The 12,595-nt window shown below is 42.1% G+C and overlaps 1 protein-coding gene across 1 annotated transcript in view; it reads left to right on the forward strand.

Moving 5' to 3' along the window:
- The window catches only part of LOC311491637 (teneurin-3), a 118,128-nt gene that overhangs the window by 53,105 nt on the left and 52,428 nt on the right, over positions 1 to 12,595 (forward strand). Inside the window, exons 4-6 of the mRNA XM_084549612.1 lie at positions 596 to 834; positions 7,869 to 7,994; positions 9,707 to 9,921. Coding sequence (XP_084405738.1) covers positions 596 to 834; positions 7,869 to 7,994; positions 9,707 to 9,921 — 580 coding nt within the window. The remainder of the gene's footprint in view (positions 1 to 595; positions 835 to 7,868; positions 7,995 to 9,706; positions 9,922 to 12,595) is intronic.

Raw genomic sequence — 12,595 nt, forward strand, 5'->3', positions numbered from 1 at the left:
TTTCCCTGGCTGTCCCCATAAGCCGAAAGGCATTTGGGTATTAATCTCTAAGTAGTGGCAAGAGTGGCAACAAGGCTTAATTCATTTACTTAAGAGCTTTTCACGTGGGGTTTAAAAGTTAATAGGACGATCACTCCATAGTGCATTTGATTAAACCCTCTTAATTACCCCAGGTATAATGGGCTATTAGCACAGGCCCAGTTGTAAAAGGGCAAGTGGGAGATTATTGTTTTTATGAGGCACTTCTTGTTCACCTTTTCCAATGTCAGAATTGTACTGGCTATGACATTATAACCTAGTTCCTCCTGCAGTGTGATCCACACGGGAGTTGTAGGATTGTTGGGTATATTGAGTTCTTTTTGTATTTAACCGTTTAAATTTAATTTGATCTCACACCTTGCTAATTGGAGCCAACTGGAGCCACAACCAGGAACAAACTGAGGTCTGTTATCTGGCTAAAGAACATTTGGACAAAGTCATACTCATAAAATGTTGCAGGAGTCCTAGTGCTGTCTTGAATCCTAACTAACTAAATATAGCCATCAGAATGTACAATAATCCGCTCTCCTGTTTTCTTTCTTTTTTTTTTCTACAGGCACTTTCTTTTTAAAACGGGCACAGGAACGACTCCTTTCTTTGGCGCAGCAGCCCCTGGTTACACCATGGCTACGGGGACTGTTTACTCCACACCTGCGCGCCCTTTGCCCAGAAACAGCCTGTCCAGGGGGGCTTTCAAGTTCAAGAAGTCACCTAAACATTGCTCCTGGAAGTGCACCGCCCTGATCGCTGTGGGCATAGCTGTGGTGCTGTCCATCATTCTCTGCTACTGCATAGGTAAGCCTTCAATATCGGTCCTAAAGGACAATGCAGTAAACCATGTCATTTTAATCTTTTTCCCTCTCTTGACATACGTATATGCCCTAAACTTTAGAGGTGCTCCGTTCACGTCTCTATTTCTGTCTCAGTCATGGACACACATCAGTGCCCCCTTTCTTGATCTATTTTCTCCCTTTTACCACACATTTCCCCCCACTCTTCATCTGTACGCTTGAAGACACATTAGCCTCATCTGTTCAAGGCCACGCTCCCACTAGCCTTTCACCTACAGCTGTCTTTCAAACTTGCAGGCTAAGGCACCATGATAGTAATTGAAAAAGTTCTCTTTATCCTCCTTGCACTGCTCCACTTACGAGGCTCAGTCCCTGATCATGTTTGGAGGCATTTCAGCAGGTGAAAATCTAATCTGTAAGCTGCTCACATTACCAGATATTCTAGGCTCAAACGACCGAAGGCTTAAACCAAGTGTTTCTCGTTGATCCTGTGTATAGCAATAAAGACAGAATTCCGCCTAAAATCTTGTAATCTGAGCCTTCAATGACAATATTTTTGGAATGACACGTTGCGTATCTTGCGCAGTTTCACACTTTTAGATGCCAGCTCAATGGCCTGTTCTCAAGTCAGTAAATGTGAGACTTATCAACCAGACAGACAGAATTAAATATACCCCCTGAATACATGTTGTTATTCCCTGATGAGGAGGTGCAGCTCTACCTGTCACGTAGCAGCGTGAAAACCTGTAGTTTTTGTGCCAGATGCAAAGTACTTTAACGTAACAGATTTTCGGGAGGGAAAGCATGACTCCATTATCTGCAGTGGCATTAGACAATCTTTGCACATGTCATGTGGTCAAATGGAACAAATGATAGACAAGCTGCCTGCAATGAATGGACACGGCATGCCTCTTAATCTGTACAAGGTTTGATCTCTGCCGGGAGTATTTCTATTCCACTGCCTTTTCCTTTTTGCAGCAATTGCAGATGTCCTGATATGATTCAGTAGTGTCTATCTGAACTAAGGGTTCAGTCAGATATGCAGACACGGCCCCAAGACGTTCCCAACAAGACATTCCCGTCTGTTTCCCTTTGACAGGGACCTCTGCATCATCCCCGCATTCTGATTCCCGGTTCACAGACCGATGGTCCATTCATGTCCTCTGGGCTTTCTGTTAAAACACAACCATGGAAGGAGGTTGGAACTGCACAGACGGCGATGTCAGACTGAAACACAAGTTCAGGCTGAACTGAACTCTCATAACAAAGGAAACCCTTGGAATTTAAAGAAGACCTTGGTCCACAAAGCCTTTGTTGTACTCGAACCGAAACTCACTTATTCTATCAAACAGGAAATGCTTTTATCTCAGTCAGGAAGATAAACTAATGCCCCTCCTTTGAGTATTATATCCTCGGAGAGGGCTTTCGAATTCTGTTGTTGTTGTTTTTTACAGCGTGTGTCAAAGCTGACTTCTTGCTAACCTTTAGAATCTTGACCACAGCAATAAACCCGTTACAGATTCATCTCTCCTCATGCCCTCCCTTGTCATCCAAGCCCTTAATCTTTACACTGCGCCTTTCTCCCTGAGCGGATATATAAGTATTCATGCAGCTTGGAGGCAGTGGAAATATGACACAGTTGTATAAGGAGAAATATGGCGATGTTGGGAAGATCCTATAACCAGTGTTTTATTGCTGAATGGAGAGGGAAGTGCTCTCTTGGAGTAGAGGTCATAAATGTGGTATATCAATATTCATAATCCCTTTATTGACTTAACCGTTTTGTGACTTGTTGTGCTTCGTGATCTTGTAAAATTAGCCTGAACGTGTACCATGTACTGCATAGTTTATCTTTGCTTCTATGTATCTATTTTTGTTTGTCTCCTCTGAGCTCAGTTTACGCGAGGAAAATATGCAGTAACACTCATTTGTTCAGCTGTTGTCAGTAACAGTTCTAGCAGATTGGATTCATTTACAACATTTTCATCCCAACAATCACCAACTTGTTTAATTGTAGACCTGTCGGATGTTTGGGAATTGTATTTTCTGGCTTGATTCCAGAGTGAGTGTGTGCCCGGTGCTTTAGCTCGCTGGATGCGGGGGTTTTGTATGTGTGTGTGCGTGAAAGAGAGAGAGAGAGTTAAACAGATGCAGCCCTCTGCCACTTGCCTCAGGTGTCTGAGAGTGTTTCCACCACTTCCTCTCTCTTTCATCCACCGCCAGTTCACCTGCCAGGTGCAATGACTCAAATAGCAGCAATGTGCGCTCATACTTTAATACTTTTCTACTGTCAGCTCGCACAGTCCCATTAGTACAAAGACAAGCTCAAAGACAAACACAGGAACACCTGCATCTGTTATGTTAAAATGGGTAGTGTTTGAAGTTAACTGCACGATATTACTCAGTTTTCAGCTCAGGTTAAGATATTATATATACAGTATATACAGTAGATATAGCCCCGTGATAGACTGGCGACCTGTCCAGGGTGTACCCCGCCTTTCGCCCGATGACGGCTGGGATAGGTTCCAGCCCCCCCGCGACCCTTCACAGGAACAAGCGGTTACAGAAGATGAATGAATGTATGCATGAATATATATAAGACATGATTTTGTGAACAAGTATAGTTTTTACTATTGAAATAATTTCAGGACTTTACAAGCAGAACAGTCACAAAAATTGGACCCTGGCAAAGCGACAACAGCAGCTCCTGAAATTCAAATGAGGCAAACCTGCTGAGGTGAGGCTTTTCCGTTCCAGCTCTGCAAACCGGCCTGATTGGAAGGATTTCAGCGATTGTTCGGATATTGGGAGTCCAATCAGGACCGGGTCCAGCTTTGATGCTCTGATTGGATGCGGAAACACCATGTGGATTTTTGGAAGAGTGATCTGCATAAAAAAAAAAAAAAAAAAAAACATGCGTGGACAATGTCCTCAATGGGCATGGCTGACAAAATTGTGAAAAGAGGACATCAAACTTCCTTCATTTCTCATTAACTAATCGTGTTTTGAAATCAAGCATCAATTTTTATTTTTATTTTATCTGTTGCTTTGTAAAGTGCACGCACAGTTCCAGTTTAGGATAAAACTTGTTCCCTGAAACCTCGATAAAAAAAGACATTTAATGCCTTCCAGTGACAGTTCTCATAAAAATGTTGACATAGCGTGAATGTTTTAACAAGGCTGTACCAGAGGAGAGTGCATGGTGCTGGTGTCTCCACTCATGAGTGGAGCAGAGTATTGTCTTGAAGAAGTGACCGCTTCTTCTACTAATCAAACACTAGAAACCTCCCGAGACTTAACACAAGGAGACATGGTGCTTGCTTCGATTGCCACAGTACTAAAAAAAAACAAAAAACAAACCCTGTCTTGATTGATGTTGTGGCCGAGATGTTGTCAATCCATTTGAGGTTGATGGAGACACTATTCCAGAGAAAAGGAGCGTCTTAGCCTGGCTCTGAGCTGGTACAGCTTATTTGTTGAAGTTCCCTGGGGACATTACTGGGGAGATGTCCAGAATAAAACAATGTTTGTCACAATAATTTTGAGGCTGTTGAGCTCCAAGTTGCTGCTGGCACTCTGTGACTCCAGATGGGCCACCTCTCTTACTGGTAAATGAACTAATTATTCCTGCTGATGATAGCCATCAGAATACTGTCACCTGCATATTTTAACAAGAAATACTTCCAAAGTTTTATAACAGTTTTTTTTTTAATTTTAATTTCCTAATTTGCTTAGATGAATGTTATTAATTTGCGTTATGGATGTTGCAGCACACTTAGCTCTGTGTTTGTGTGCTTACGCAGAGCTAACAGGGCTGATGTGAACAAGATGTGGGAATCTGCTGTGAGGGCAACCAGGGGGATTTTCCTGGGGCCATTTCACAGTGCAAAAGTGTTTGTGCTCCCGTACACTAAACACCATGTTCATGTCAGAGTTCAAACAAACACGTTGCGAACTCACAAATTCCGTCTCCCATTCATCGTCACTGTAGATGTTCCACAGGGCAAATTTTGACATCAGCGATTAGAAGCTCGCTTTTCCAGCTTCTTGCCCGGGAAGAGAATTGCTCATGGCCCATAAATATTAATTGAACTGGCCTAGGCTGCTTGAATAACTTATGCAAATTCATAAATTGAGGGCTATTCACCTCAGAGCAATTTGTTGATGAGGTAAGTAGGGCCCCAGTGCACTAAGAGCAGTGAAGAGGGGATAGAAGGCTCTTGGTTGTGGTTCCTCTGATACCACGAGAGCTTGCCGGCGCACACAATTTCCTAGTCCTAAATTTTTGGTGAAATATTTGGCGATATAGGAGGCAGGAGTGGAGAGTCCCTGTACCTATCTTGTTTGATGAATTCAAATTTACAATCAGGAACCAACCAAGTCGAGGTGTTCTTCAGACAGGCAGTGTGTGTCTGTATTCATTTTTAGCCATTTTAGCCCTCTCTTAGCTTACCTGTTGGTCCACTGCTTTGTTCCAGTCTGAAATATTACATTATCATTAGATTTAGAAGACATTCAAGATTTCAACGGGATGAATCTTGGTGAATTCGGTGAACACGTGACCTCACAATGAGTTTCACATGTGTGGTTCTGAGTGAAATGCAATGTACTACAGATATCCAAGGTACCTAAAGGACTAAGGTGACATTTCATTGACTATTATCATACTGCAAAACTACGCACCCTTCAACCTCAGTTGTACTCTAATTTAACACCAGTTAGCAAATTTTGGTGTACTTAAAGGTTAACTACATTGGTGAACCTTTTTATTCAATCATTTATCTTCTGTAACCGCTTGTCCTCTAAAGGGATTGGGGGCCTGGAGCCTATCCCAGCTGCCATAGGGCAAGAAGTGGAGTACACGCTGGACAGGTCACCAGTCTATCGCAGGGCTAACACAGAGAGAGACACACAACCACTCACACATACGGCCAATTTAGAATCATCAGTTAACCTAATAAACCCACGCAGGCACAGGGAGAGCATGTAAACTGTTTGAAAAGGTGGATTCGTACTCAGAACCTTCTCGCTCCGGGGCATCAGTGCTGACTACTTTGCCACCCCGTGATTTTTTTCACTCACTTTCTTGTGTGAGCACCTTGACTGTCATTCAATGTCCCCTTCGATAAAGAATGATGTCCTGTTTGCAACCAGTCAGCTCAGAGACAGTTTTTGTCTCAGCATTCATTTTCCCAAATACCTAATGCCCATGTTATAAATACAGGTTTTCTCAAGTAACACCTCAAACTGCTTTAATTTCATGCTGTCAATCATTTTGCAAGAGTGGGTGTCACAGTTTTCCCAGGCGAAGGTTGTTTCACTTTGGGTTAATGCTCCGTGTCCTCAGCTGATCCTCGCAATTTGTGACCCAGCTTAGCAGAAAGGGGTTTTCTCAGGATTCCTTCCTCGGTAAAAGCCACCAAGATTCTAGTCTGAGAACAGAAAATATTTGCACACAAGCCTGTGCTGTGTGTTTGGATTCAGTGTTGGGGACGAAAGACAGTATTTTATAGAGGTCTTTGCAGATTATGTCAGGTTGCAGATCTTGTCTGTGTGGTGATTAATGTGGATTTTTCATTAAATGTAGTAAAAGAGTCGGAACATTTTGAAACGTTATCTGTAGCGATAGGAGCTTCCACTGATATAACAAATATTGAAAAAAACATAGAGACAAAAGTGCACTTTCCACAGTGATCTTTTCACATCGGGAGGTGCTGTCTGAGAAAATCAGACACGTCAAAACTATTGATGAACCGGCCAGAAAATCTTTCTGTTACTGGTGTGGTTGCTGGTTCACTTCACCTGCAACATATATGGATTGTGACACTGAGCGTGATGTTGGCTCAACGTGCCTGGTGCACAAACGGCATCAGTCAGGGTTAAATCTGCATTATTTGACTGAAACTCAAGGATGAGCTGCACCTGTTTATTTGATCTACCAAGGACGTGTCGTTTGTATTGTCACTGAAAGGATGCCAAGTATTTTTTCTTTTTTTTTTCATGAGTAGGCTTTTAACAATACACACACCGTATTTCTTAACAAAGCATCTATTGATACACTGGCCACGCTAGTTCCCCCGTCTCTCGTTTGGTCTCCTTCACATTTGATATTCTCTCTGGCCCTGCATCCACCTCTCAAGTTATTTGCTGCAGTCGATATCCATCTTCCCAGAGAACGACGGGTGTTGGAGGAAAGTTCCTCCTGCAGATCAAATGGTCGGAAATCAAGATGCTTCCTCAGCATGTTCCCTGGATGGTGACTTTGAAGGAGATTGGCCCTCTCGCTGCGCTCACAGAAGCACCTCAGTATCCCAAAACAACAAGAACGCCGTTTGATTGCCTCCAATACTGTGACAATAAAGCAGGTTGTCTGAATGAGAGCCAGACACAGTTTAGTTATGTAAGAGAACTAGAGGAGTGCTGCAGCATCATACCCTCACACTTCCCTCTCCTGCTGCGAGCCTCTGTCTCAATACACTGCTACACACTTTCTTAAAAGTCTCTCATTGTCTGTCTCTTCCTCTGTCTTACTCTTTCACTCACGTACCTGAATGTGTGTCCTTCCTGCTTTGTATGAGACTTGGAGAGTTCAGCACTCTTCCAGTGTAACTCGTCCGCGTGTCTGATGTGAAAGCTTTGTGTCAAAATAGAAAGTCTGCCTGCTGCTCTCTTTGATGCGCTGGCTGTTTGTGTGGAGACGCTTAAAAACGTTAATGAACAGCACTCCCTAAGGAAACATGCCCCAGCAACAGGGTTACTAAGTATCGATTAAAAAGACTTTGTCTGGCCTGTACCGGTGCTGTGTTTACACAAAGGCGACCCATGGCAGAGTAGCCACTGAAAAGAAAATGGGAACTAAAATATTGGACGTTAAACTTGTTATTTTCGGCCCGCATTTGGATCCATCCGTTGCGCACTGCCACAGGTCCTTTGTGCCCAAATGGCTTGATTGTTTTTGTGTGCTTATTTGTTTACCCATTTCTACCAGCCCACGCAGTTTTTTTTTTCTTTGTGTGTGTGTGTGTGTGTACTTCACAGCCATGCACCTTTTCGGCCTCAATTGGCAGCTGCAAGAGTTGGACAACCAGCCGGCTTTTGAAAACGGCGGAGTTGGGAAGACGGGGCCCACTCAGTCGAGCGTAGTGACAGCTCTGGCCGCTGATGGTGAGGAAATAAGAATATTTAATAAATGCTAATACACAATATTAATACTGTTTACTTTTTTGTTGGCTTCATCTTAGAATTGTGTTCTGGCAAAACTTTCTGGCACTGCTTTTTAAACATACAGTATTCAGTAATTCACAGTTCAAATGTTCTTTTTCCAAAATGAAAATACTAAAGAAACTAAAGGTTTGGGAAATAAAGTGGGTGCTGACTGGTTGTCTGATGCACTTGGACAAAGATTCAAAAATCTAAACTTGTCAGAAAATAAAGCGCGTAATTAAAAAAGGTTAGATGATCTTTAGAACACCACAATACAAATGAAAGAAATCAAAGAAAGGTGCACAAGAAAACAAACTGCAACAAAAGCGCATGGCCTCCACCTTCAGCTTAATGTGCAGCATTTTAAAATTTACTGAGATCTTTCACCTGCTGAATATTAATCAACTGATTCCAGGCAGCTCTCTACTCCCTAATCATAATCTTGGACCATTGTATATTCATCAACAAGCAAGCGGGCCATCTCAGCTCACCTTTACAGCAAAAGCCACCAAATTAATCTCTAAGCACACCACAGCATTTAGAATGCACGGCCACGGAGGCATTAATTGAGTTGAGTAGGCCAGGCAAAAGCTCAATTGTTTATACTCGCCTAGATTTAAATCCTCATAAGTACTGCTAATTAAGATGGCATGAGGCAGGTTTTGGACTGTTTAAAGGCAATCAATAGCCAGCTATTATTCTCCCCAGAGGTAAACTTGGCTTCCAGTCTTCACTTTGACTGAAGCTAAAGTGACAGGAACTGGCCTCATTACACACACACACAACACTGAGGCACGCAAATAATGGGGGTCTGGCACAAACAGATATAGTCACAGCCACGGTGTGCATGTGGCCCTACACTAACATACCTCTGAAGAGGAGGGAGCAGCAAAGGTTGAGTTGTTTATGTTGCCGGACAACTCCTTTTCATCTTACTGCATTCTGTCCTCAGCAGAGCCGTAGCTGGCGAGGACTTGAAAATGCTTTGCGTATTTTTCATTCTCAACAATGAAATCTGTTCTTATAATAGCACCTCGCAGGTTTTTCATATGACTATGAGTCACATTAGAACCCACCAACTCTACATCTCTGTCACAGTAAGGACACAGTTTAAGGACATCATTCGCCAAATTGCCTTGATTTGTTGTTATTGGTCCGGTAAGGTAGTGCTCAGTATATCTGACAGATTCCATTTAGACCTTATCTGATATAAAGCCTTTCGCTATGAGTCACCAGGACCAAACAAAAGATGGGAGATGTGGCCTGTTAGAGCCTTATAAAAAGGCAATTATATCTGGTCATGTTTTTTTTTTTTTTTTTGGTACGCGGTACATCACGGACCACAGGGAACAATTACTTTCAATCCTGTCTTGCTTGGTCACTGCTCATTTAGAAAAGATATGACTGTCTTATTGTTATGTCCCTGCTTGAATAGAGGAATAAGATTACACTGAAAAAAATAAAAAAGGATAGAATGCAGCATTTACAGATATCCAGAGATCAAAGATTTACACAATACAAACACCCAGACTGCGTTTGAGATGCGACGATGACGGCCTTAGCTGATGGCAACGGAGACTCTGTGAAGACTGATTCACGCCATATCACCTCAACTTTGCCGTGTTTATTCTGGAACGCCTAACATAATATCCGATTGATTTTCTGTCTTGCAGGAAGGACTAGCGTGCTTCATCAGGAGAACAACTCCATCGATACTGGACAGGTAGACATAGGGAAGAGGGTGGGCCAGAGTATCCCACCAGGGGTGTTCTGGCGTTCTCAACTTAGCATGGAGCAGCCACGCTTCCTCAAGTTCAACATCTCGGTGCAGAAGAACGCGCTGATTGGAGTCTATGGACGAAAGGGACTTGCTCCGTCTCACACTCAGGTATAAGTTGTTTTTTTAAAAAGCTTTTAATCAGGTCAGTGTATATGGATATTTTGCTCCATAAATGCCGTTCGAAACCTTTATTTATAAGTACCAACACAGCCTCAATAATTGTGAAACAGGAAAGAGGCAGAAAAAAGATTTGGATGGGACTAATATTATCACATGACCTCTGTGTTTGGTGTAATATGGTAGGTGTTTATTACAAATTATGCACACGACAGATTGGCACAGCATTAAGAACAAGACGACCTCTGCAGTTATTACAAATTACAAGAGATCCCCAGGTAATCCCACGCGAATACGGCTTCGCTTTATAAATGACACTACTGGGTCACTTGGCTTTCTGCTGCTCTTTCAATACTTGATCTAATACTACTAATAATACTAATACTACTTACTGAAAATCTTAAAGGGAAAACTCAGAGACTGACGTTTTTTAATATAAACGCTTTTTGCCACAGTGGCTGTTGTTTGGATAGGTTACATAGTCTTGTCTTTAAGGTGACCTCATCCTGCTTAACAGGGTGTGGGCATAAAATCCAACAAATAGAGACATCCATCATTTTTTTAATAATCCTCCCCTTTGCCCATCTTAATAAAATCTATTTCTGTAACTGGTATTCCATGTTGGTTTACTGTTGGCATCATCGTAATAATGATGTAGTTTAAAAGGAATTACATCATACGGCAGATGCAAAGATGGTGTTTTTATGCTTTAATTTATACTGTATACTTGGTGATTTGTAGACCAACACGAAAGAGATGTATCTTAAGTCGCTCCATTCTTTTTACACTTTTCTGCTTGCCAATTGGTGCAGGACAGGTAGAGTGCATTGCTTCATATTTTTTGGGTCGTAAATGGTTGACTAAGTAAACTTGTGAGTTGCAAAACCTCTTGGTCAACCGCTGAAACAGCGTTTTATTATCATTTACATTTTTTAGCCCGTGGGCTTTTTCCTCCTCTCAACTTCGATTTGTGGTCCCTGTGTGTGGGCCTGCCGTGTTTCCACTTCCACTAAAAGTCTGCCATTTGCAAATTGAAGTGTTTCTAAAATGTCTGTTGTGTCACTTGAATGACATTTCTGGGGACCCGAATGTTCGATGCTGCTGGTGATGGAAGCACTCAAACAATAGCCATTTTCCACCACACTTGACTGCAAAAGCTCTTAGCTTCACCTTCTCGACATCCTTCCGTAGTAAAGATGGGCTTCACTCAAGTACAGACAGTTAGGGCCACTCTTTGATGGAAGAAAGTCCAATGCAGGTGACAATAGGTGAGCTGGATTGCACTTTCAAGGTGAAAAAAAAAGAAGCCCAACAAAATCAAAGACCAAAGGGTACTAATTAACAAGACACTACTTTTATGTCTCAAGCAATTGTTGTACAGACACTCAGGCTTGTCAATGCTGGACACTGTGTCCTTTGTGGCCACTTCTAAATTACATTCTGTTCAGGTACTAGGGGCTCAAATCAATGCATTTACTTAACTGAGCATAAAAGACCCCAATGAGAGATATTGACTGCTCGTCGTATTCACAGCTTGGAAGACAAGACAGCATTTAAGTGCAACAGCCTTTCCACCTTTCTCAAATATAGACTTCCTCCATCTGCTATTGAGTGTCTGTCTGGGCTGATACAAACCAGACGAGTTGGAAGAAGAAGAAGAAGAAGTTTTTTCTTAGGAAGTTTGCACCCAGTTGTAGCGGTTGCACTCAATCTAAAGGCCGAGGAATTTACAGGCTCTGAGCGTTCCTCCTCTGTCTATGGGGTATCCGGCAGTCTCTCCACGGTCTCTTGACTGTTATTCACCGGTATTGTTGGATTGAGATGAGTTGGGGGGTCTTTCACACCAGCTAATCAAGATGTATGCACTTGGCCGGGGGGTTTTAGGGCTTGTGGGATGAACTGTTTTATTACTTCCCCCTCAAGTCAACAACACAAAGAAGTCAACTTCCGCCAGGTTAATATCCCTACCCTACCCCCCATTCCACTCAAAGGGGTTTAAATCACAGTGTTGACTTCACCTGCCCCTCGCTTAATGCGCTCTCCCTTTCCTGACGTGTGTGAGTCAACTGAAAGGTGGCTCGGATCCATGTTTGCCACATTCCTGGGCATAAAAAAACAGGTTTAATGCATTTTTTTGTCCCGATCCTTCAATCATTTGGAAGTCCACTGAGGCTGGTTATTGCAAACATCCAGATTTAAAAGTTTGTTCAGCAAATTTTGTCCAGTACTGGGCATATTTGGATTAATGCAGGTTACAAAAGTTTAAAGTTATATGTTGCACAATTACAATTTTATTGGCCCAGTATTAAAAACATAATTATATTCTATAATAGCAAAAACATCTTGTTGTGTGTGTTTCTTTACTCTTACTGGAAGCATATTAGGAGCTGTCCTTGCCCTGTTCACTCTAAAATTGCATTAGCTGTCTCCTTGCTGAAGGAAACCTAATGTTTTCATGCGCTGGAACTTTAAATTGAAATATCAGTCCATTAAAAAAGATGTTCTTCTCTTCTTAAATGTGATATTTGTATTTATTATATCATAATAATATAATATGCTATTTGTTTGAAAGCAATTTCTGCAATTTTAATTGTAAAATTCTTCTGCTGTGCGTCAGTCAGAAATCAATGCCCCAAACAGTCCATCAAAGCCTTCTGCAAACAGC

Source organism: Chelon labrosus (genome assembly GCF_963514085.1).
Source record: "Chelon labrosus genome assembly, chromosome: 8".
In the NCBI taxonomy this organism is placed as follows: Eukaryota; Metazoa; Chordata; class Actinopteri; order Mugiliformes; family Mugilidae; genus Chelon; species Chelon labrosus.